Below are 25,645 nucleotides of genomic sequence, written 5' to 3'. Positions count from 1 at the left end.
TATCTCCCAATTCCCCCCTTGGTCCCTGGGACTCCACCAGGCCCCTGTTCTTTTCCCAGCCCTGGCAACAGGAACCATGGGAGCCAGCTGGGCCAGGCCTGCAGGCAGGAGACCAGCGAGGAGGCGGTGGACACAGTGGTAGTCGGACCTGGGTCTTTCCTTGGGGGTATGTACACAAGCTGGTCCCAGAGAAGGGGCGCATCCCCTAGGGTTTGGGAAGCGTCCTACTGTGTTGGCAAGAAGCCAGAGTGCAGCTAGTGGTCCGGCCACTCCCAGCGCCGGGCCCAGAGCCAGCTGTACCAGTGAGTCTGTACTTTGGCCAGCTGTCCGGAGCCCTTCCCTGGCTCTGCCCCAGCCAGGACTGATGGTGGGCCTCCCTGGGAGAGCTGCGCACATGCCAGGCCCAGGCTGGGTGCTCCATGGACACCTCCCTGCTGCGCAGCAGGCTATAGGGTTCGGATAGCCACTGGGTAGAGCAGGGACATGTGCTCAGCCCCCTTGATGGGCAACTTGTGGCTGGTGTAGTGGTGGATGATCTTGGGCACGCTGTCAAACAGGGGGCTGTTCTGGCCCAGCACGTATTTGTTCTCTTGGGTGCGGGAGAGTTTCATGTGCATGAAACCCTGGCTGCTCCTGTCAGGAGAAAGAGACAAAGCCAGGATTAGAGGGGTGCAGTGCCACCCCCCTGCTCTGCCCAGCGCCGGCGCAGCATGCCCTCCACACAGCTCACTAGTGCCACCAGCCAGCTGGCCCTGCCCTCCAGCATGGGACCGTAGTGCAAGGGGGTGCCGGGGCACTCAGCATCAGGGGGCTGCCGAGCTCCACACACCAGGCTGCTTCAGCCCTGACCGGCTGCTACACCTGCAGCCCCCACGCAGCACTAAACTAATGCAGAAAACAAACATCCCAGTTATCGGGAGCTCCTGCCTGCTGGCCCCCTGCAGCAGGGTCCTGGGTTCAAGTAAGGGCCACTCCTCATTCGTGCCAGGCCTGCTGAACAGCTGTCTGAGCGAAGGGTGCCTTAGTGCGCCAATGGCACTAAACAGGACTTTTGGGTTCAGGCACAATCTGCACAGCCTGGCGGCCAGGCAGCCCCAGCAGGTGCTGGGGAGCAGGGCTTTGCCAGGAACACAGGGCTAGCAGCTCTTTGGAAAGCGGCAAATCCCCTTGTCTGGATCCCCGGGGCGGGGGGGGGGGGGGAGGGGGAGGAAATCTAAGATCTCCTGGCACCTTCCCACAACCCTCTGCTCTTCCCCCCCCCCGTTGGTGATTGGATTACAGTAGCTCCCAGAGGCCCCACTGAGGACCAGACCCTGGGCACTGGCCAGACACCACTCCCTGTTGTGAGAAGGGCTCCGCAGACCCACGGGCAGTTGTATGGCCCAGCGGCAGAGCCACTGGGTCCTGACTTGCTGTGGGACAGCTCGCTGACGGGCACACGCTCTCTTAGCATTCAGGGAGCTCTCTGCGAGCTCGTTCACCTGCTGCCCACGACCCGCCCGGTAGGAGTGGGGAGCGCGCTGTCTGTCACTGCCAGCCTCAGGCCCGCATGCCAGGAACACCTCGCCCGTTCCAGGGCAGCGGCTTCTTCTCTTTGGGCCTCAGCCTGACCCAGAAAGCAGGTCCCGTCCCGACTCCGCTTCCTGCCTAGGCCTGTGCAAAATCCCATCAGCCTCCCTCAGGAGCAGCGAGGCCCAGTGCCGGCTGAGCCGCATGGGAAGATAATGCCACAGCCGCTGATTCCAAGTGACGGGCTAATGGCCCTGTTGCTATTAATTTGTGTCTCCGAGGAGCGCCACAGCCTGTCTGCAGCATCTGGAATGCACATTACCACAAAATATTGATAGCTTACGAGCAGCCTCGGCGGCTAGGCTGAGCCATCTCCAGCTCTGCGCTGCGGCCAGTCCCCTCCCCCCTGCCGCTGCCGTGCAGCAGCTGCGACTCAAGCGGAGGCCGTGCCCGCGATGGATTGATGGCTGCATTAGTGGAATGGGTTTCAAATCCATTTGCGAGCTCAGGAGCTGAGCCATTCTGGGGTGGGGGCTGTGCTGCTGCAGAGACTGAGCTGAGGCAGGCAGCTCCCAGCGAGGGGAGACAGGAAGGGCCTGAGGTGAAGCCTAGCTCTGTACCATGTGCTGGGCCAGCTGGGGCTGCACCAGTCCTGCAGGAAACACTAATGCCCAGCCTCTACTCTGCCCGCTTGTGGATCATTACAGTGCTCCAGGCACTGATTGCCTGTCCACATTCGCAGTGCCTCCAGCTGATGCTAGCTGCTCTCTGCCCAGCCCCAGTCAGCCTGGGGGCTGCTCTGAGCTGTGCCAGCTAGGCATGGCCCCGAGGGACTGCGTGCCAGCTGGGGACTGCCGCAGTCCTTTGTGGGCAGGGGTTGTGAGGAGGGAGGTGGGGAAGCAGAGCCTGCCACCTGGGGACTCACCCATGCTGCAGGGTAGAGCAGAGCCACTCTCCCTAGCCAGGCTCTTAGACCATGCAAAGCACCATGGGAGGTGTCTGGGCACCACTGGGAAACCCAACCCCATGCACCTGGCAAGCCACTCTCCTGCAAACCACTGGTGCTGCGGCAGGGCAGGGCAGTGGGAGTGTAGCAGCAAGAGCCTCGTGTGAACACACTGAGCATGCCCAGCAGCAGCCCAGCAGTGTGGTGGAAGGTGCTAAGTCCCAGCCCCTGCCCGCCAGCAGGAGATGCTCGGTTTGCAAAGGGGTATTTTGCCACTCTCCTGCAGGTCAGAACAGCTGCAGCTTCCAACCAATGCTGCTCGGAGCCGAGCCTGGACAACATCAGCCTGAACAACATCAGCCTGAAAGGCGAGTATGGGAATTTTACCCACGACAGAGCCCAAAGCACAGCCATAACTGCAGAATCGCTGGTGCTCCCTCCAGGAGCTGGCAGCAGCAATCCCTGCCCTAATAGCTCCTCGCAGCCAGGATCCACCCTGACCAGGAAACTGACCCCGGAGCAGAATAGTGACTTGTGCCAGGTCACATGGTGGCAAAGGGCAGGCTCTTGGCCGCCCATCCTCCCTCCAGAATGGACCTTCCTCTTCCTTGGGAGGCTCCCAGAGGCAGACAATAAAACCCACTTGTAGAGGTGAAATGGTTCCCATCACAGCAGCCCAACTCCAGCCCGGGTGTGTGGGAGACACTCCTACTAACACCTACGGCAGCTGGAACCGATTCCTAGATGTTAAGGCCAGAAGCGACCATTGTGACCAACCAGAGACTGTCCCCAGCGAGCCCTGCATCCAGCCCAGAATGCCTGGCTCAGCAAAGACATTACCCCAACCACCGTCCGCCCATGCCTGGATCCCTGCTGGCAAACGTGGCACAGAGGGTCCCCAGGACATGGGCAGGCAGCACCAGTGCCTACCTCTGGCACGGGGTGGGGGGGGGGGAGAGAGAGAGAGTGTGTGTGTGAGAGAGAGAGAGAATATGGGCTCCTGCTAACCACAAGGTTTATTCCAAATGGCTCATACAAACTGCTTGCTTAATTCCTGATGGAGGAGAGAGGGGAATGGAAGGCAATGGATTAGCCCTGCAGGCAGCCATCCCACGCAATGACTACCAGATACCTCCGTGGGGACTGACAAAGGGAGCAAAGAGCAGGGCTCAGGCACTGGCTGCTGAGCAGGGGGAGCATTCCTGGCGATCCCTTGCACGGGGGCACATGGAGGAATGCCCCGGGGTCAGGACTAGAGACCATTTAATTGGTCACAAGAGCAACTTCCCATCTCTCCCACTGCCAGAAGACCCTCACCAGCCCCGCTGTCCCTAGCCAGGCTCTGCAGAGACTCACTGGCCAGGTAGGGGCCCGCTCAGCTAGCCTGCCACTGACCCCAGAGCCAGAGGGGAGAAGGAAATCCAAGCACCGAATGCCCCGGGGCTCCAGGCAAGAGTCAGGCCAGAGGAGAGGAGTGGTGCACCTGGAAAGCAGGTGGCCAGAGTCCATGGCCTTGATCCTGGACAGCGCTGAGCACCGGGGTCTCTATACAGCCATAGGCACTCCAGGCAGGAGGAAAGGGATTTCACTGGGCAGGCAGGGAGCCACAGCCAGATGTTGAAGGGTAACACATCCAGGGCACACACTGGAGACTGCTTCTGATACTCAGGGCACCGAGCTAGAGGAAGAGGCACCCAGCCCTGCAGCGACGGGCCTGTGTTGACCGGATGACATGGGCATTCAGGAAGAGATCCCGAACGAGGCCTGCTGGGAGGAACTAGAGGGGGCCCCAGGTGGCTCAGACTCAGCAATTCCAAGGCCAGCAAGCACCATTGTGACCACCTTATCCGAGCCCTGCCCAATACAGGCCACAGGGCCTGCCCCAAATCCATTCTTGGAGCAGATCTGGGCCCTTCTCTAGGGCATGCCACAGCCCTGCTGCTGCCAATCACGCTGACTCACCAAAGCAAGCAGATCAGAACGACACCAGAGTCCTCCTGGTATGTGGGCACACTGTGGCCAGCTCTGATGCTCCAAGCAGCCGAGCAGGGAGGGAGTGACCTGGAGTTCAACCCCTCTGGGGAGCTCCTTCCCCTGCCTGCCCCGCAACAGCCAGAACAGAACGATGCAGCTTGGCAGGGTGGCTTTATTCTGCTCCCCAGCCTGCATGATGTCACCATCCCCCAGCATTGGATGGGGCTGGGCAGGCCTGCAGCCTTCCTGACGCTAACCAGCTCCGCTCCCACCCCAATTCACTCCCCGCTTGCAGGACCACGCCGGGTCTGGAGGAGCAGCGGGGTGAGTGCCTGGGGAGCTGCGCTGCCCCATGCAAATATCAGAGGTAGCCCCCGCACCCTTTGATTGGCTTCAGGCTCAGGAGGCCACAATTGGCGGGTCTTTCGGGGCTGCCTGTGCTCGGTGCCATTTACTCACACTCGGACCCTGTATCTAGGGCCTTCCTTACCCATCCACAAACTACGCAGCTGCGTAGGGCACCAAATGACCCCAAATTTCCTGGTGCCCTATGCAGCTGTGTACTGCTCCAGCAGCCAGCACCATCACCCAGCTGGCTGAGCAGGCCAGGAAAGCTGCCCCTGCCCCTGCTCTGCCCCCGCCCCGCCTCTTCCCATCCCTGCTCTGCCCCAGCCCTGCCCCGCTCCACCCCTTCCCCTAAGCTACATCCCGGGGGCCTGCAGCAGGGGTTGGGCACGTCCTGCAGTCACTGAAGTGGAGTGCAACCCAGCTCCAGCATGCTCCACTCTGCTGGCTCCCAGTCGCAGCCAGTGAGTCGGGGGGGAGGGGGTGGTTCCCCCCTGCCCCCCAAGTCCCAAGGCTGGGAGCCAGGGGAGCAGAGTGGGCTGCGGCCGGGTTACTCCACTTCCCACCGCCCCATGAGCGTGGGGTCGGGCCCGCCCTGCAATCACCGGGCAGCAGGAAGTGGAGTGACCCGGCACCATCCCGCTCTGCTCTGCCGGCTCGTGCTGGGGGGTGGTTTCCCCCCCTGCCCCCCAAAGACCTAGGGTGCAGCCCCCTTCTCCCCTGCGGAGGCCTGGGGCCAGCCCCCTCCCTGGTGCTGCGTAGGGCACTAAAATGTCTAGGGATGGCCCAGCCCGTATCCCTCATTCAGCAGGAGCTGGGAGTTTCCCCTGACTTGGGGCACTGAGGCAGTATGAGAAGCAGGCAATCTTGCAGGAGCTGGCAGCACTAGCCCTGCAGCGTATTGCCAATGGCACAGTGCATGGGGCCCAATAGACACTGCATGCGGAGCCCCTCGCCTCACACACGAGGCCCCCTAGCTCTGTCATGCTCCCATCACCGCACTGGCCCCACCTGCCCTACGAGTACAGTCATAGATCTAAGGCTAAAAGGAACCATTGTGATCATCTAGTCTGACCTGTACAACACAGGCCAGAGACCAGTCCCAAAATAATTCCTAGAGCAGAGCTTTGAGAACAGCCAGTCTTGATTGAAAAATTGCCCATGATGGAGAATCCACCACAACCCTCAGTAAGTTGTTCCAGTGGTTAATGACTCTCACTGTTAAAAATTTACGCCTTATTTCCAGTCTGAATTTGTCTAACCAACTTCCAGCCATTGGATGGTGTTAGATCTTTCTCTGCTAGATCGGACTACCATTATTAAATATTTGTTTTCCATGTAAGTAGTTATAGACTGTAATCAAGCCACCCCTTAATCTTCTCTTTGTTAAACTAAAGAGATTAAGATCCTTGTATCTACAGAAGGCAGGTTTTCTAATCCTTTAATTATTCTCATGTTTCTTCTCTGAACCCTTCTTCAATTTATCAACATCCTTCTTGAATTGTGGGCATCAGAATGCACGCAGGATGCCATCAGTGGTCACACCAGTGCCAAATACAGAGGTAAAATAGCTTCTCAACTCTTACTCAAGATTCCCAGTTTTGCACATCCCAGGATTGCATCGGATCTTTTGGCCACAGCGTCGCACTGGGAGCTCATGTCCTGCTGATTATCCACCACGCCCCCAGATCTTTTTCAGAGTCACTGCTTCCCAGAATAGAATCCTCCACCCTGTAAGGATGGCCTGCATTCTTTGTTCCTAGATGTATCCTTTTACATTTAGCTGTATTAAAACACATCATTTGTTGATACCTGGTTTAACAAGCAATGTAGATCGCTCTGTATCAGTGACCTGTCCTCTTCATTATTTACCACTCCCCCAATTTTTGTCCCATCTGCAAACTTTATCAGTGAGGATTTTGTGTGTTCTTCCAGGTCATTGATAACTATGTTAAACAGCATAGGGCCAAGAACTGATCCCTGTAGGACCCCACTGGAAACACATCTGCTCGATAATTTCCCGTTTACAGTTACATTTTGAGATCTATCAGTTAGCCAGTTTTTAATCCATTTAATGTGTCCTGTTAATTTTATATCATTCTAGATTTTAAATCAAAATGTTATACAGCCACAAGTCATACGTCCCACAGAAATCTAAATATATTATGTCAACTTTAATATCTTTATCAACCAAACTTGTAATCTCATCAAAAAGAGACATCAAGTTAATTTGACAGGATCTATTTTCCATAAACCCATATTGATTTGCATTAATTACATTACCCTTCTTTAGTTCATTATTAATCGAGTCCCGTATCAGTCACATCATTATCTTCTCCAGGATCAATTCAGACTCTCAGACCTGTAATTACCTGGGTCATCCTGTTTACCCTTTTTAATAATTGGCACAACATCAGCTTACTGCCCTATGCTCCAAGATTTATTGCAAATCAACATTAAACGTCCAGCAACCTCCTGAATCAGCTCTTTTCAAACTCTTGGATACACAGTATCTGGACCTGCTGATTTAAAAATGTCTTACTTTAGTAGCTGCTGTTTAACATTCTCCAGAGATACTAGTGGAATGGAAAGAGCGTTCTCACCACCACATTATGAGATTATATCATGTTTTTTCCCCAGATACAGAACAGAAATATTTATTGAACACCTCAGCCTTTTCTGCATTATTATTGATAATTCTACCATTTCCACCTAGTAATGGACTAATATCATTGTCAGGCTATTACAAGCAGGAGAGTGGGGTGGGAGGAGGTATTGTTTCATGGTCTCTGTGTATATAATGTCTTCTGCAGTTTCCACAGTATGCATCTGATGAAGTGAGCTGTACCTCACGAAAGCTCATGCTCAAATAAATTGGTTAGTCTCTAAGGTTCCACAAGTACTCCTTTTCTTTTTGCGAATACAGACTAACACGGCTGTTACTCTGAAAATTGTCAGGATTCTTTTTGTTCCGAATATTGTTTTAAAACAACCTCTTTCTTATTGTCCTTAACTCTTCTGGCCATAGATTTTTCCTTGCGTCTCTTGGCTTCCCTTATCAATTTTCTATAATTCCTAACTTCTGATTTATATTTATTACTATCAACTACTCCTTTCTTCCATTTGTTTTTTTTTATATAGGCAGCTGTAAAATATTTTTAATTTTTTACAGCTGCCTTCACTTTCCCTCTAAACCGGGTTATTTTTTTAGCCAGTTCAGCCTTCTGTCCTCAGTTGTGAGATTGTGGCTTTTGGAGCATCTAGTCAGGTGTTTTTAAATGATTCCCAATTATCAGTCATATTTTTCTGACTAAATTTTTCCTCCCAGCTGATTCGGCTCATAATTGTTTTCAGCTCTGTGAAACTGACCCTATTAAAGCACCAAATATATATATCACTTGTCTGGACTTTATTTGGCTTATCATTATAAACGTGATCAAGTCACGGTCATTTACACCTAAGCTACCATTAAGTCTCAGTTCTGTGATCAGTTTGTCTTGAATTGTCAAGATGAGGTTTAATACAGAATTCCCCCCTGTTGGCTTTAATACTTTCTGAGTTAAGAAATTATCATCTATAATGTTTAGACATTCCAAGGATGTTTTAGTACTGGGACCATGAAACCTCCAGTATTTGTCACTCAAACTGAAGTCCCCCATGATCAGCAAATTCCTACACATTGTGTAGATAAGTACATAAGGAGCTGGTCCTCTTGTTCTCTAGTGTGATTTGGTGGTCTGTAGCAGACACCAACTAACATTGCATCTTGTGCTTTATCTGTTAGGACATTGATCCATACGCATTTAAGATAATTTTCTTCCAAGTCATCAGTGACTCGGAAACAGATAATACCATTTTTGACAGAGTGTCCCTTCCCCTCCCCTTTTGCCCACTTGATTCGTCTTGTATAGGTTATAACTGTTGATTTTTAACATTCCAATTGTGTGACTCATCCCACCCGGTCTCAGTAATACCAACTAAACTCAAAGTTATGCTCATAAATGAGCAATTCCAATGTCTCCTGTTTGTTTGCTCTTTGGTAGACCGGTCCAGTGCTGCTCTGCTCTCTCTGCTGTCCACCCGGCAGAACTCTCAGTCCCACTGCTTTCCCTGACATGAGGCACAGCAGCCATGGGTCAGGGGAGGCAGGTCGTGGAGCCAGAGCTACTTTGCACGGTGCCACGAGGTTGCGAAACAGGGATTTCCCTACACCCCCCTATGGGGGTGTTTACCTCTCCTGAATTCCCCCCCCCTCAGTTTTGTGAACTAGTTACATGCAGTGTTGCCAATTTAGTGATTGTTTGGAAATCTGAATTGAAATTGAAACATTAATACACACTTTAAAAGCATATACAGTGTATGATAAAATACATGTATCTGAAAAAGTGTAATAGATTTGAAAAGTATGAACATCGACTAGCTTCTTTGTACAGCTGTTTATGACAATGTCCGTGCATTCATTTCGGTGATGTTGGCCAACCTAATAATTTCAAATTATGATTTGTAAGCAAAGTCTAAATGAGCTCTCCCTGACAGCTAGTGATGAGCTGGGGGTTGGGGGGGAAAAGGCTTCAGGACCAGATTGTATTTACATTCACACCTAATCTACCTAGGTATCCAGCAAACAGAGCTGTGTTGCCCAAGTGATAGTTTTTGGCTGGGGTTGGGTTACAAATCACTTGAATGTGGGGGTGGGGTGGGGGGAGGGTAATGAAATGTTGTTATTCTTATTGTACGAGTAAAGGACAGCAGAACTGTACTTAGCCTGTGCTGATGGAGGGCATCGAGAGAGAGAGAGAGAGAGAGGGTGGGGATAGGTGTTTTGCTTGATGGTCTGCCTGAGTCACAAGTACTATTAGACCTGCCCCTCTCCACTGTTTAAAGACAGAGTGGTTAGGCTCCATAGATAGTCTTTGTTTTGTTAAGTGATCACTACAGCTGAAATCACTGATGATCAGGTCTAAGTGCTTAGACCTGCTGTGGGACAGTGTTTCTGTGGAAGAGACGGCCCAGTCTGCACTAGCAGCGAGGTTCCCCCACTGAGAGCTCAGCTAAAATCACTGAGAGCTGGAGGAACCTCAAGAGACCAACTTGCAGAGGTCACAGTGGCAGGTGACAGCAGAAGGTGATGGCCCAGGGCCACTGGCTACAGAGCGATGGAGTGAACGGTGGCACAACGAACAACAGTGGCCAGAGCGAACAGTGAGCAGCTGGAGGAACGAGCAAGGTGCCTTCTTGCCCCCTACCTGGGAGATGAACTCATGCGAAAGCACCTCTGAGTCTCCACTGACCAAGGACAACACCGGTGAGTATTAATGAGGCTGTTGAGAATGTTGAAGACACAACACAGTTCATGCGAACAAACATGGCCGTGGCATTGTACTTTCTATTTAAGCAAGAGATACCACACACTACAAACTGGAGGCCAATGTTAAGTGCATTGTCACTTGTTCATCCTGAAGTTGAACACTGGTTCCGAACAAGACCAGCAAATGCTCACTACCTTTCTGCAAGAAACTCAACTGACTGGCTAGACGCATGTGGTGCAACAGTGAAAGGCTCGACAGTTGAAAAAGTCAAAAACTCCCACCACATTCAAAAAATTTGCATACATGACTGATGAATGCACCAATGCAAATGGTCATCAAGTATTAGGTCATTGTGTACGTTATCTTGATGTCAGTGGTAGGCCAGTGGATGCATTTCTATATGTTCAAGTTATAGAAGACAGATTGGCTGCATCTGTGACAACCCACATCTTAGAAGAGTTAAATGCTTGTCAGTTGGACCCCAAACAGAGGGCTGCTTGTGCATTTGATGGAGCTGGAAACTTCTCTGGAAGACATGGTGGAGCACAAGCTTTGCTCAGCAAAAAGTGTAACCCTAATCTCTCCTATACACACTGCAGAGGCCATCTACTCCAACTAGCGCTAGTATGAGCTGCAGACTCTTCAAAAGACATTAAAAAGCTATACATTTAATGTCTTCATTGTATTCTTTTTTCAGCAGGAGTCCAAAAAGACTGAATATCTTGGAAAATATAGAAGATACACTGGGACTGAAGTTCAAATTAGTCCAACCTGGGAAAACCCTCTAGCTGTCTCATGAGTGATCCTTGGCTGTTGTCTTAAAATTACTCCAGCCATTATTACTGGCTTTGGAAAGTATCTACCAAGATGGGATGGATCTAAGTAGTGAGGCTGGTGGATTACTTTTGTTACTACGTTCAGAGAAGACTATTGCCATTCTCTCTCTTGTAAGTCTACTGTTGAAACCACTGGGGTCATTAAACAATGTCATCCAGGCATCTGCTACAACAGTAGTAGATCTTTGTCCAGAAATAGAAGCTACATTTGGATCAATCAGAGAGCTATCCATTGAAAAAGTACTGGAAGACGCAAAGATTTCAGTCCAGAAGTTGACTAAAGAAGGCATTTATACTGAATCCTTAGGTGAAGTGGACAAGAAGTGTTTGTTAAGACAACTGAAAAAGTACACACTTGAGTCTTAAAAACCTACAACAGCGACTTCTAGATTCTACTCAACCTCTATGTAGCTTTTACAGATCCCTGTCCTATAAAACAGCAACAGTTGAGTGGAGTGAGGCACTACCAGCAATGGGGCTGCCATGGGATCAGGACAGAATAGAGAATTTGAACACAGAGTGGAATATCCTACAACAAATGAATGAATGAAGATTTGACTTCAACTTCTTTTTTATCGTCACTAGTGGCTTGAATGGATCTTTGTGTTTATGTTTCCTAGGCTGAAAGAAGTAAGAATTCATCTCTTACTAGTCCCAGTCACAACAGCTACAGTTGAGTGTTCTTTTTCATCATTGAATAGAATTTTGCGTTTTGAAAGAAGTCGCCTTCTGCCTGATCATGTGAATGAACTAATGAGCATATCAGTTGAAGGAATGGAAGTACTGGACACACGAGAAGCCACCAAAGATGAATGCATTGCATTCAAGAAGTTCGTTAACAGAGTTGTGCAAAATTATAACAAGAAACCAAGAAGGATGTAGATGTAGTGCTTCATAGAAGGCTTGAGTAGCCAACTTTAATTCGTATGATGATTTTAAAATCAAATAAAATGGTCATGAAACATTTTTCAGTTTTTACTATGGTCCCATACAGCCCACCTTCACCCTTACGGTCTCACCCCTCATCGGCCCTGACCCCTGCGCCCCGCTGTAAATTTGAACACCCCCCTAATCTTAATTCCTGGAGAAAACACTGTTGCGAAAGCACCTGCTGTAGAGATGGGGAGCGAGGCTGGGCAGGGAGCCCTCCCCAAGGGAGCCAGTACTGTGCTTCAGATTACCCTGCCCAGACTCCATCATGGCTGGTGGCACCAGAGACCCTGATCCAAGCAGCAAAGCCAGCCCACAGGCAGCGATGCTGGGGTGGAAATAGGAAGCCCAAACACTGACAGCAGTGAGTTACTTCTGGAAGCACCCCCTTCAGTCTCCCGTGAGGCCAAGGGGTGCAACAGACCATGTGCTGGCCACTCTGCCCTGGGCTGTACGCAAGGGAGGGAACTGAGCACTTCAGAGACATGCTGTTAAAATACCACAGCCAGCTGTCATAAGAGTGGGTCAGACCAATGGTCCATCCAGCCCAGTGCCCTGTCTTCTGACAGTGCCCAATGCCAGGTCCCCCAGAGGAAATGAACAGAACAGGGAATTATCAAGTGATCCATCCCCTGTTGCCCATTCCCAGCATTCGGCAGTCACCCAGCACATGGTTTTGCATCCCTGACCATCTAGGCTAATAGCCTTGATGGACCTAGCCTGTGTGAACTTACTGAGTTCTTTTTTGAATCCAGTAATAGTTTTCGCAAAAAGAAAGGGAGGACTTGTGGCACCTTAGAGACTAACAAATTCATTTGAGCATTAGTCTCTAAGGTGCCACAAGTCCTCCTTTTTGCGAATACAAACTAACACGGCTGCTACTCTGAAACCAGTAATACTTTTGGCTTTCACAACATCCTCTAGCAAGGAGTTCCACAGGGTGACTGTGCGCTGGGTGAAGAAGTACTTCCTTTTTTTGTTTTAACCCTGCTGCCTATTAATTTTACTGGGTGACCCCTGGTTTGTGTGTCATGTGAAGGGGTAAATAACACTTCCTCATGCACTTTCTCCACCCCATTCATGGAGTGCGTGTTGCGTGTGATTGGTCCAGTCACAAGGGAACTCAGCAAGCCCCCTAAGTAGGCAGATCCAGAGAGCTGTTTTGGCCCTGGCTGTCTTATCGGAGGCGCTGCCCGGATCCCAACATCATTAGAGTGGAAATAAGGGGTACATTTTTAACAGTCAGAATAATTAATCATCGGAACAACTTACCAAGGGGTGTGGTGGATTCTCATCACTGACAACTTTTCAATCACGACTGGATGTTTTTCTAAAAGCCACCTGGCATGGCCCCCTCTCCACCCAGCACAGGGCTGAGCTCACTGCCCCTCAGGACGGCTAAAGCCGGGGGGGGGGGTGGAGGCCGTTATAACTGAAAGGCCCGAGGAAGGCAGGGGAGGGATGCCAGGGATGGTTAAAAAAGCTGTCTGTGTGTGCACATCCATGTGTCTATGCGTGTGTGTGCATGCGTGTCCGTGCGTGTCTCCATGTGGAACTGCGTGTCAATAATAACAATACACGCTCATTCATTCGTGCCTCCTGCTTTACTGAGTGTGTCATTCTCTGATCCCTCCCTACTCTTTACACCCATACCTCCATCTGTTCTGGGGCTTCCTTCACTCCCCAGAGCAGCAGCGTTCCCAACCTAGGATGCAGTGTCCCGGGGGGTGTGCATGTGTGTAACAAAGTGGGAATGTTCTTAATGTCTTCTCTGAATACTGTGTGCGTGCCTCAGTTTCCCCTATGTGTTACTCAAGTGTTTAGGTGGTGGGATGAGAGTGTGTGATCATTGCACAGGCAGGTGTGACTGCTGGCTTGCCAGAGGCGCTAGGTGCCGCTGGCGGTATCTGTGCAGAAAGGCCCATCCTGCAGGCATGAAGCAGCAACTGTCCTGGGAGCTCACTGAGCCACGTGCTGACAGCACTGCTCTCACATGTCTCCACACACCCAGCCACTTGGAGACAGCGCCACCCTGGGGACAGCTGCCAGCAAAGGGCAAGGACAACATCACGGGAAAGGGAAACAACAGCCTCACTTCCCCTCCCCTCCCGCAGCCCTCGGCCTGCTGCCTCCCCGCACAGGGGACGGATGCAGCCTGGTACACACAGCAGCAGCCTGGCCAGCCACTGGTCCTGCAGCCTCCCACCCCCGCCCGTGCCCTGCCCCAGCACTTCCAGTGGGGGAAGGCCCTGCCCGATGGCCTGGCCAAGCACACTCACTTGAGGGAGAGAGAGAAGTCGTTCTTGCTGGTCTCGCTGTTGCGCACCAGGTAGCTGGCCTCCTTGCACAGCCTCAGCAGGGTCTCAGCGTCCGTCCGGCTGATTGCCCCATGGTACCAGCTGTCAGGGAGACAGAGGCTGGCTCAGGGGCACTGCCCGGGCATGGAGCACCAAGCGGCAATGTCTATCCAGAGAGGAGCTAGCAGGAGGCATCAGCCAGCAGTGATGGCAGGCGAGCCAAAGCCACAGCAAGCAGCAGGAACAATTTGCTGCAGAACACTGTGGTTCTCTGCGTGGAACTTGCAGCAGCCATGTCAGTGAGTGTCCTGGTGGCTTCTCAAGCATGCTGATGCCCAGGCCCCGTGTAGTGAGCTGTGCAAAGGAGAGGAGAGCTGGGGGGCAGCGGACTGGGAAAGGCTAGGGAGAGTGCTGCAGAGCTCCAGGAAGGATGGATGGGTGGCTGGCAGCGGGATTCTCTAGACTCACAAAAGGCTGAGGGAGGCAGAAGGGAAGGATGCATGGAAGGGGACAGGCTGTGAAGAGGGGTGAAGGAGACTGCTGGGGTTCCCAGAAATAGAGAAGAACATGGAGTGGGGCTGGGCGTGAAAGGAAGTGAAGGGACTATGGAAAGACATTGGAGGGGAAGCAGGACAGGGCAGTGGGACGTAGAGGGGAAGCAGGGCAGGGCAGTGGGAAGCGGGATAAGGCAGCGGAAGGTGGGGGGAGCAGGGCAGGACAGCGGGATGAGTGGGGGGAGCAAGGCAGGGCAGCGGGACAGAAGCAGGGCAGGGTGGCTGGACGTGGCGGGGGAGCAGGGCAGGGCAGCAGGATGCAGGGGGTGAGTGGGGCAGGGCGGCAGGAGTGCCAGCACGGTCGGGCAGCGGGGGGGAACAGGGCAGGGCCGGGGGAATGGGGCAGGAAGCAGGGCAGGACGGCGGGGGAGAGCATGGCAGGGCAGGAGCAGGGCAGAGTGGTGGGGTGGAGTGGGGCAGTGCAGCGGGACACGGGGGGGAGCAGGGCAGGGCGGTGGGGAGGAAGCATGGCAGGATGGTGGGAGGAACAGGGCAGGGCAGCGGGACGCAGGGGGGGAAGCAGGGCAGAGTGTGGGATGCAGCAGGGGAGCAGGGCAGGGTGGCAGGATGCAGCGGGGGAGCAAAGCAGGGTTGTGGGCTGCAGGGGGGGAAAACAGGGCAGGGTGCTGAGATGCTGCGGGGGAAGCAAGGCAGGGCGGCAGGACGTGGTGGGGAGCATGGCAGGGTGACGGGGGGAGCGGGGCAGGAAGGAAGCAGGGCAGGGCGGCTGGACACAGGGGGCAGGGGAGGTTATGGAGCATGGAGGAAGGGCACTGTTATGGTTCCCTTGTGCTCAGTCATGGTCCCATGGCCTGGGACGCTAGGGGCAGTGTGATGGATTAATGGCCTGGCCAGTACCCAGAGGCCAGGCCCGCAGGATGAGCAGGGCTGGTTGGGGGGCTGGTGGCGTCCCTGACCGGTACAGGACTCACCACTGGCTCTCCAGAGGCAGGGTGGGGTTGATCCTCTCCCCGAGGGCCGGGCTGGGCTCTGTCTTGGGGTTCCCACTCACGTGTCTGTTCGCAGTTCGGGCCTTCTCCTCCCTGCTGGGCGACGAGTGGCCGTGCCCTGGCCCCTCACAATGGCCTGGGAGAGACAGACGCAGTGTCAAGGGGCAGCTGGCAGGCACTGGGTACTGCTCCCCTCCTGCGTCCTGCTGCCCTGCCCGGCTTCCCCCCCATTGCGTCCCGCCACCCTGCCCTGCTTCCCCACAGCTGGGGCACTGAGCCAGCCTGCCAGTTCTGGCTCACAGGCCCCAGTGGGGACAGCGTTGCTGGGCGTCCCCTACACACCAAGTGCTGCACTGGGCCTGGGGGCACGAACCCCACACAGGCCTTGGGGCGCATGCATGCCAGTTCCCATGGAGATGTGCTGTGGAGGTAGGGTGACCAGACAGCAAATGTGAAAAATCGGGACGGTGGTGGGGGGGGTAATAGGCACCTATATAAGACAAAGCCCCAAATATCGGGACTGTCCCTATAAAATCGGGACATCTGCTCTCCCTGTCTGGGGTGGAAGGACATGCTGCCATTATCAGCCTCCCTGCAGGCACAGGGGAGACACAGACCCTGCACAGTGCACCACTGAGGGGGTGCCGTGCAGCTGTCCCCCGTGCCAGGCCAGGCGTGCCCTTGCTCTGGTTTCACACTGCGCCCACATCGCAGTTTGCACTGGAGCAAGGGAGTGAGCTCCCGCAGCCTGAGCGGCGCCGTGTCAGCACGTGGGCAGCATGGCACAGTGCGGCGCGCCAAGGAATATCGCTGCTGAGAGGCTGCTGTCTGAGGGGCATCGGCTCCACACAGCCCGGCTCCAGCAGGCAGAGGGCAGGCGCAGCGTGGGGTGCAGGGGAACGCAGGCTGTTGAGCAGGGAGATCAGTGCTAGCGCTGCCTGGGCTGGGTGGTGAGCTCAAACCAGGGCTCAGAAGGTGGAAAGAGTGTGGCTGGCTCAGGAGAGGGGGCATGGGAGGGAGTGTGGCAGATGGATTGGGGCACAGAGGCAATATTTCCCAGGGTCCCACGAGGCCTCACTGAGGCGCCTGGCTGCAGTACACAGGAAATAGTCCCAATACAATCATTAAAACTCGCCAGTGCTCTTCAGGGAGGTTTCCTGCCCATTGCAAGGCCCACCCAAGTGGCAACAGGGAAACCTGGGCAGTCTGCAACTCACCCCCCTCAGAGCACAGGCTCCCTGGCCCTGGGCACAGACAGCAAGAACCAGGATCTGGGCCAGCGTCCCAACGTCGGAATCTCCCTGCCCAGTGCTGCCCACAACCCCAGGGGCTACGCATGAGCAGCGCTCTGCCCTCCCGGCCTCTTAACACGGTCACACCCAGAACAGCGCATCCTGGCTGAGCTCCATGCAGCCTCACCGGGACGCCCACCCGCCCCACGGCCAGCTGAGCTCCACGCAGCCCCACGCCAGCGGAGCTCCACGCAGCCCCACAGCAACACCCGCCTAGCCCCACGGCCAGCTGAGCTCCACACAGCCCCACAGCAACACCCGCCTAGCCCCACGGCCAGCTGAGCTCCACGCAGCGCCCCGGCGACACCCGCCCAGCTGAGCTCCACGCAGCCCCATGGCAATGCCCACCAGGCCCCACAGAGAGGTCTGCCATGGGGCTTGTCTATATGGGACACTCAGGCAAGTTGAGCGGCATTGCCTGGTGATGTGCAGTCAGGGCACAGTAACCCTGGGGGGTGCTCTCTGCCAGCAGTCGGCAGCCATAATTTGCTGTAGCATCCACACAGGGTTGAGGCGTGGTCACCGCACCAGAAGCTAATTTGCCCTCACACTCCTGAGTGTCCCATGCCGGGCTCTGACGAAGCCAGTGTGCAGAACAGACCTGTGGCCAGGGCTGGCGCAGCCCCCACAGCACAGAGCAGGGCATGGTGCTGGCACAACACTGCAGGGATCTGCAGCTGCCAGAGCCATCAGCCCCCCCCCACCACCCTGCAGCCTGAAATGTTCACTAGCTCCCTGCCTGGGACACACTGAGCCCCCCGTCACCCCCCTAAATGGGGGGGGGGGAGGGTAGCTCCATTTTATGGACACCCAGCCAGCCATAAAATCCCTGTTAGTGGCTGTTCTCTACTTGCTTTACCTGTAAAGGGTTAAAAAAGTCCATAGGTAAAAGAAAGGGAGTGGGCACCTGACCAAAAGAGCCAATGGGAAGGCCAGAACCTTTTAGAATTGGGAAAAAACTTCCCCTTTGTCTGTTTTTCTCCAGAGAGAGGGGACAGAGCAGAGACAGGGCTGGAGCGATGCTGTAAAAAGCTGTGGGCCAGGTATGAAATCACCAGATCATACCTAGAAACTACTCATTTGAAACCCCAGGTATGTAAGTAGATCAGGAAATGTCTAGGAAGACGCAAATAGGTATATCTCTTATTTCTTTATGGCTTGTGGACTCCTCTGTGCTAACCCCAGGTGCTTCTGTTTTGCTTGTAACCTTTAAGCTGGACCTCAAGAGAGCTATCGTGATGCTTAATCCTTGTAATTGTTTTTTTAAAATCGAGCAAAAAGTCTAAGTTCCAAATGTATTTTCTTTCCTTTTTGTTTTAAATAAAATTTACGTAATAGGTTTATGCATATGTTGTTTAATTAGCTGATGGTAACAGCTGACTTCCTTTGTTTTCTTTCTCAGCTCTTCCCCGGAGGGGGGTGAAAGGGCTTGAGGGTACCCCACAGGAAGGAATTCCCAAGTGCGCCTTCCTGGGTTCTAAAAGGGTTTCTTTGCACTTGGGTGGTGGCAGCATCTACCCATCCAAGGTCAGAGAGAAGCTGTAACCTTGGGAGTTTAATACAAGCCTGGAGTGGCCAGTATTAATTTTTAGAATTCTTGCAGGTCCCCACTTCCTGCACTCGAAGTGCCAGAGTGGGGTATTGGCCTTGACAGCTTCCCCAGAACAGTTCAATTCCACAGCCCCCTCCAGCCGTGCTCAGCCCCCATGGCTCATCCTCCCCACAGCCCCCTCCAGCCATACTCGCCCACACAGCCCCCTCGAGCCGTGCTCACCCCCCACAGTCCCCTCCAGCCACGCTCAACGCCACAGCTCACTGCCTCCATGAGCCATGCTTACCCCCCCACAGCCCCCTCCAGCTGCGTACACACCCCCCATAGCTCCGACCAACTGTGCTCACCCCCCATGGCTCATCCTCGCCACAGCCCCCTCCAGCCTCACTCACCCCACACAGGCCCCTCGAGCCGTGCTCACCCCCCACAGCTCCCTCCAGCCACACTCAATGCCACAGCTCAGCCCCCACTCCCCGCGGCCTCGCTCACCCCCTCCCCACATGCAACTTTGCCCTTCCCATAGCCATTCCAAATGCCCCCGCAAAGATCATTTCCCAGCCTGTCGTTTGACCCATCTTTGCATCCCTCCACGGGCTGCCCCTTCTCTATCGCATGAAAAATAAGCTACTGGTCTTCACTTTCAAGGCCCTGCACCACCTAAAGCTCTCATTCTCTAGCAAGATGTCAGCTCCTGCTTCCATGATGCCAGGCTTCATCGCACCACTTGTTACATTTTCACACAAGCCGCTTGGTGCCCCTCTTTCTTTGGAGTTTGTGATGGAATTGCACCCCCGTGTTCACAGCAATACAATGATCTTTGCACATGGTAGCATTTGAAAACTCATTTCCTGGTAACTATCACTCCAATAAAATGTGTGTGGCAACATTGTATGTGATGTTCTAAGATTCCCCAGTGTGATGTTCAAAACTCACGCAGCACCAAACTGGTCACGCAGGCCTGTCTTGGCCAGAGGAGTGTGTGTTTGCCTTAATTTGCATTTAAACAGAGTCACCAAGCAGGAAGGGAAAGCAAAGCAAGGCAAGCTCAAAACAGGTGAAAAAGAAACAGCAGGGAACATCCTTCCGACTCTGTCTTCTAGTGCCCAGCTGGAAATGTTTTTTCAAGAGAGGGACTGAATCTATGAAAAGATGGGGCAAACATCCGAAGAGACCCCTCCCACTCCCTGCCCATTGCATTCTCTGCACCTGAGAAGACAAAAGGAAACAGCCATTGGACTTGGAGGCGGGTGGTTTCTGACTTAAAGAGTTTGGTCGGTAACCTTGATGGAAGCATGTGGTGAGAAATTTTGCTTGAATTTAATATAGTTTGTTAAATTAGGGCCTAGGAAGCATTTTATCTTTATTTTTCTTGTACCACTTCTGATTGTTGTGCCTCATGACTTGTTCTCACTTAAAATCTCTCTTTGTAGTTAACAAACTTGTGTTACTGTTTTATCTAATCCAGTGTGTTTAAACTGAAGTATGTGGGTAACACTATTTAAAATAATAAACTGATATATTATTCCCTTAAAGGAATAACAGACTTGAAATATGTATACTGTCTAGCAGAGGGCTGGGCAATACAGGACATATATTTCTGGGGGGAAATCTGGGACTGGGGGTGGGGTGTGTTGTGCTGCAGTTACACACAGGCACTCAGGGTGTGGCTTGCATGCTGAAAGGCTGTTTGAGTGGCCCAGGTGGAAGCCACTTCAGCAAGGCACCCCAGGTTGCAGGGCAGGGGTGACACAGCCTCCCACTAGTCTGGCTGTCACAGAGTAGCTCCCCATAAACATCCCCCAAAGCTCCCTCATTATCCACCTTCAAATCCCTCCTGAAAACTCTCCTTTGCCGTATGCCTACAGAAAACTAAACAACAGCCAGGCCATGGTGTGCTGAGCTCACTGCCCATTGTGCTGACCAATACAATCTCACTGTTTCTTTGTGCTCCCTCATTGGTCTGTTAGTATCCAAAGTAAGTGGGGGTAAATGGACAGCAATCCATATCAATTAGAAATCATCAATGGCAGAAAATTAGTAATTGAAGCTAAGGGCATTAGGGAAAAATTCATGGCTGGCAGGGGTAAGGACAATAAGTTTTTAAACTATACTAGCAACAATGAAATCCTAGCAATGGTATGGGCCCATTGTTAGCTGGAGATGGGAACATTCTTTATAATGATGCAGAAAAGGCAGAAGCTTTCCACAAATATTGCTGCTCTCTCTCTTTGGAAAGAAGCAGAATCACCAAATACTTTCTAGTCCATTAGTAATCTAGGAGGATGTTAGATAATATCTACATAGTCCTGCCTTGAGTGCCGGGGACTGGACTAGAAGACCTCTTGAGGTCCCTTCCAGTGCTACGATTCTACTAGGGATAAACATTATTAAACTAGCAGGTCTGGATCACTTGAACCCCAGAGTTCCAAAAGAGCTGGCTGAGGGGATCTCTGGCCAGCTGATAATTTTTAATAAATTTTGGAATACTGGGGAAATTCCAGAAAACTAGAAGAGTGCTAATGTTCCAATATTCAAAAATGGCAAGCAGGATGAGCCAGGTAACTATGGGATGATTGATATATAACTTTCATTCAGCAATATAAAAGAACAATGAGTGCAGACCATGCCTACAGAATGGGGGACTATATCCTAGAAAGCAGTGATTCTGGAAAGGATTTAGAGATCGTAGTGGACAATAACTGAATGTGAGCTCCCAGTGTGATTCTGTGGCAAAAAGAGTGAATGAGATCCTGGGATGTATAAACAGGGGAGTAGTAAGCATGAGTAGGGCAGTGATTTTTACCTCCATATGCAGCATTAGTCAGACAGACACTGGAATACAGCATCCAGTTCTAGAGCCCACATCTGAAAAATGGGAGAAAAGAGCCACAAAAGGGATGGAGAAAATGCTCTTCGAGGAGAGACTTAAAGATCCCAATCTTCTTATCAAAAAGAAGATTGAGAGGTGACTTGATTATGGTGTATAAGTACCTTCCTGGGGAGAAAAGACTGGATATTCTGGCCCTAGAATCTAGCAGACAAAGGCAGAAAAAGAACCAATAGCTGGAAGCTACCAGACCAATTCAAATCAGACACAGATTGCTAAGAGGGAGAGTGATTAGCCACTGGAACAAACCAGCACAGGAATGTTGGTGTCTCTATCTCTTGAGGTCTCTAGATCTGGACTGGGGCCTCTGGGAGATGCTTTAGCCCAACACAAGTTATGGGGTTCAATACAGGGGGAAATGTAATGGCTGGTGTTACACAGCAGGTCAGTCTAGCTATTGCATGGTCCCTTCTGGCCTTAAATGCTATGAATCCACAAATCCGTCACCTCCTGTCTTGGTCTGTAACTGTGCAGGATAGGGACCATCTTTTCCTACTTTCACAGCATCTCAGGGACCATTAGACTGTCAAGTCTGACCTGCTGTATAACACACAGAAAGTTACCCCTGTACTGAGCCCAAGAACTATAGTTAGATCAAAACATTTCAGCCCTCAGGAGACTAAACGGTTGTGAGCCACAGGCAGAGAACAGGAGTGCTGAGGTGAAACAGTGCCTAAGACCCCTGCAATGGCATGAAATTCGTTAGGCGGGATATGCTCAGATGATACTACACCCCATGCAGCAGAGGAGAGCAAAACCCCTCCAAAGTCTCTTGCAATCTGACCTGGGGGGAAATTCCTTCCTGACCCTAATCTGATCACCCTGAGCATGTGAGCAAGACCCGCTACCCACGCATCTAAGAAAGAAGATTCTCTGTGACACCTCAGAATGCTGGTCCACCCCATCCTGTGCCCCATCTCCAGCTGTGGCCAATCTCTGGTGCTTCAGAAGAAAGTGAAATAAAATCCAGAATACATGGAGCCAATTGTGCATGTGGGGAAAATACTCCTTCCTCACCCCTGGCAGCGACTGGTTGAAGCCCTGAAGAATGAGACTGGGTTACAGAAAGTAGCACAACGAGGTCTTGGCCCGTGACTGGAACACAAATCAGAATGATAACTTTTCCCTGCCAGCACACTGCCACTTGTGTGTGTGTGCGGGGGGGGGGGAGGGGGCAGGTACAGCAGCTGTTCTGCACCCACTGCCCCATGCAGCCTAAAGCCAACTTTTTGCCTACTTTTCTGACAGCCCCACTGGGCATCAGAGAAGCAGGAATGAGCTTAGAGCCATCCCAGAGATCGGCCTGTTAGTGGATATTATTTCCTCACAGGATGATTCTTGCTTCCCTCTCCTCCTGAGGGTTCATTATCATTACTCAGCAGCACAGCCCTGCTGCACAGGTGCCCTGCTGATCACCCAGCCATGGCAAGATTCCCCTTTGTGCTGTCCTGACACACTGGTCCTGGCAGCCGCACCAGTGGTGCAGAGCCACAGGGAGTGGGACTGCTCACAGGATTAGCCTCCTCCACCACCACTCGGAGCGGGGTTTGGGAAGCCTGGTCCATCACTGCCATCCTCCAGCACAGCACGGCAGGTTCCCCACACCCCCCTGCAGGAACTAACCCCCACTTCCTGCCTTTCTGCTGGGGCATTGGACAAACACTGCCCCTGTCCACACTGCCCAGCGTGACTGGGGTTCACTCTGCACCAGCCCGGCTCATTCATGGCAGGGCCCTGCAGCCACGCTCAAACTGCCCTAATCCATCTCCGCTGCCATGCCCTCTGGGTACCGACCCCATAGTTCCCAGCACAGCTACCAGAACAGTGCATTCTGGGGGATTCGGACAGGGCATTTTGAGGGAGCCCAGACGAGGCAGGTCCTGGCCTGGCTGATCACACCATTCCCAAGGGACCAGCCCTGGCTGTGCTGCCGGCTCAGCCCGGAAGACAAGGTTGCCTCCCAGCGGGGCCAGTGAGTGTGGCCAGGAGGCAGGGCTTGGGGGAGTGGGTTTGTGGGAAGTCTGGGGGGGTGCTGGGCTGTGAAGGGGCAGGGAGGATCTGTGTGCATTGGGGCACTAGGGAATGGGGGTTCTGTGGGGTTCTCTGGGGTGCTGGGCAGTTGTGGTGGGGCTGTGGGCAGGGGTGGTGTTGTGTAGAGTGCTGTGCATTTGTGGGTGGAGCTGTGGGGTGCTCGGCATAGTGGATCCAGGGGGTCTCTGGCCATAGGGAGTCGGGGGGTGTTGGGCGGGGGAGAGGGGGGCTGTGTGGTGTGGCAGGTCCTGCCCCCGAGGGGAAGTGGCATGCTGGCAGCACAGGGCTGGGCAGGCCACTGTGCGTCTGGCAACTGCCAGTTTATAAATAGTGCCCTTGCATTGGGCAGAGCAGGGCCGCCCCTGCCATGCATGTCCCATTGCCTCTGGCTGGCCCCTTGCTCTGGGGACCTCCCCGTGCCATGCTCCACTGCCTCCATGGGGGCCTACAAATATGCTTGGCACCGGGCCCACAAAAGATTAATCCGGCCCTGCTCTTGCTGGCACCATTAAGGACGTCCAGCGAGCCCCTGTGCCAGGCAGCTGCTGCCGCTCAGCCCCTGAGAATGGGTGTGTGTTAGGGGAACCCACGCAGCTGCCCATGTGGGGCAGGGAGCCATGCGCTGCACTGGCTGGAGCTTCCCAGCAGCCCCCCAGGTTGTGGGAGCGTGTGGCCCTGGGCACAGTTGAGGGCGACTCACCGTTAGTGTCTTCGTGGTTGTGTTGGGGCTGGCTGGGGTGCGCAGGGGCATGGGCCTCGCCATCGGGGGGGCTTGTACCGCTGTCGAGCTGTCCCACAGGGGGAGGCCACGGCAAGTCTTTGATCACTTTGATCTCAACTGGACAGAAGCAGCGGAGGCGGGGGGGGGAGAGAGAGAGAGAGTGAGAGCACGCGCACGTGAGCTGGCTGAAGCTGTCCCGGCACCCAGGGTCCAGAGGAGGTAGGCAGGAAGTGGTGTGGGGAGAGCGGAGGATGGAGGGAGATGCTGAGTCCCCACGTGCCCAGCCCCACACTTGGTTTCCAGCTCCTCTCTGCAGGCTGGCACTCCCAGGCTGGTCAAGGCTGCAAACCAGCACCTGCCCTAGATGCCAGTGTGCAGGGCAGTGCCCAGATGGGGCAGGGTGAGAGGCATAAGGTGAGTCACGGGAAATACCTGGATCTTCCTGCTGCATCGTGGAGCCGGGGCCCAGGCAGTTGTTAGGGCAGCGCTACACACGAGAGGAGCTCTGCTGGGGGCATAGCCCTCAGCAAACAGCCCTGCTGCACCCACAGCCTGGCAGCAGCTGCCCCACTACAGACCAGCGCAGGGGGCTGCCTGGGCCAGGGAAGAGCCAGGGACAGATCGTCAGCATCCCAGCACACCATACGTCTGGCTCTCGCAGCACTGTGGTCCCTGGGCGGGAGCGTCTGGCCACCCAGACTCAGTGCCCCCAGCTGTGCCCCCGCATCCACCCGGGCTCTTGCCAGAGAGCAGGGGACACCCAGACCTAAAGCCCATTCTGGATAGCCCAAGCGCTGCACCCACCCCTCCCAATCACCCCGTCCTCGTTGGCAGGTGTTCTCCAGCTCCCCATGACAGCCTTGTGACCTCTCCCGGAGCTCTGCACAGACTCCCACAAGCCCACCTCTCCTCCCACCTGGCTGGCACCCATCCACATTCCTACCATGCTCCCCCTCCTGGGGTCCTGCCCCCTCCACAGCTCAGTAGCTCCCAATTCTGCCAGCCCCTGAAGCACCCCTGTCTGCCCCTCCTGCCTGCAGCCCAGGCTGGTCCCTGGCTCCTAGCTGAGGGAAAAGGGGGGCACCTGACTCCCTGTCCTTGGCCTGTCCCGCTCAATTCCATCTCAGCACCTCTTGAATCCTACCTCAGAGCATGGCCATGTCCCCCTCTCCTCAATCTCCTGGCTGGTCTCCCTTTTTCCCAGGCTCTTCCTACCCCAGCACTCCCAGATGGCCAAGGGGGATTGTGCTGTGGTGCTCATGGCTGGTGCATGGCTGCTGCGGGCCAGCAGAGTGGGCAGCAGAATTCGCTGCACCCCAGGCCCGAATGGTGCCCCGCCTCCAGAGACAGCGCAGTGGCCCAGGAAATGGGGCCATGCCCGTGGGATGGCTCGGGGTTAGTGCCAAGCCCTCAGCTCCATGGGGGTGCAGAGCCTAGTGCTAAGGGAGTGAGCACGGAGCAAGCGTTATCACACACACCGAACTCAGCTGAGCGAGCAGAGCCCCGGGGGAC

The 25,645-nt window shown here is 53.8% G+C and overlaps 1 protein-coding gene across 1 annotated transcript in view; it reads right to left on the bottom strand.

Annotated features, from left to right (window-relative positions):
- Window positions 1-446: 446 nt before the first annotated feature.
- SHF (Src homology 2 domain containing F) overlaps window positions 447-25,645 on the bottom strand; it is a 63,051-nt gene continuing 37,852 nt past the window's right edge. Inside the window, exons 4-7 of the mRNA XM_077828735.1 lie at window positions 24,113-24,250; window positions 15,633-15,786; window positions 14,129-14,248; window positions 447-633 (exon numbers count right to left, since the gene is read on the bottom strand). Of these exons, the coding sequence (XP_077684861.1) occupies window positions 447-633; window positions 14,129-14,248; window positions 15,633-15,786; window positions 24,113-24,250 (599 nt within the window). The remainder of the gene's footprint in view (window positions 634-14,128; window positions 14,249-15,632; window positions 15,787-24,112; window positions 24,251-25,645) is intronic.

The sequence above is a fragment of the Eretmochelys imbricata genome, chromosome 10, assembly GCF_965152235.1.
Source record: "Eretmochelys imbricata isolate rEreImb1 chromosome 10, rEreImb1.hap1, whole genome shotgun sequence".
In the NCBI taxonomy this organism is placed as follows: domain Eukaryota; kingdom Metazoa; phylum Chordata; order Testudines; family Cheloniidae; genus Eretmochelys; species Eretmochelys imbricata.
Note: the sequence above shows the minus strand (reverse complement) of the source record. Positions and strands in the feature narration are given on the sequence as shown.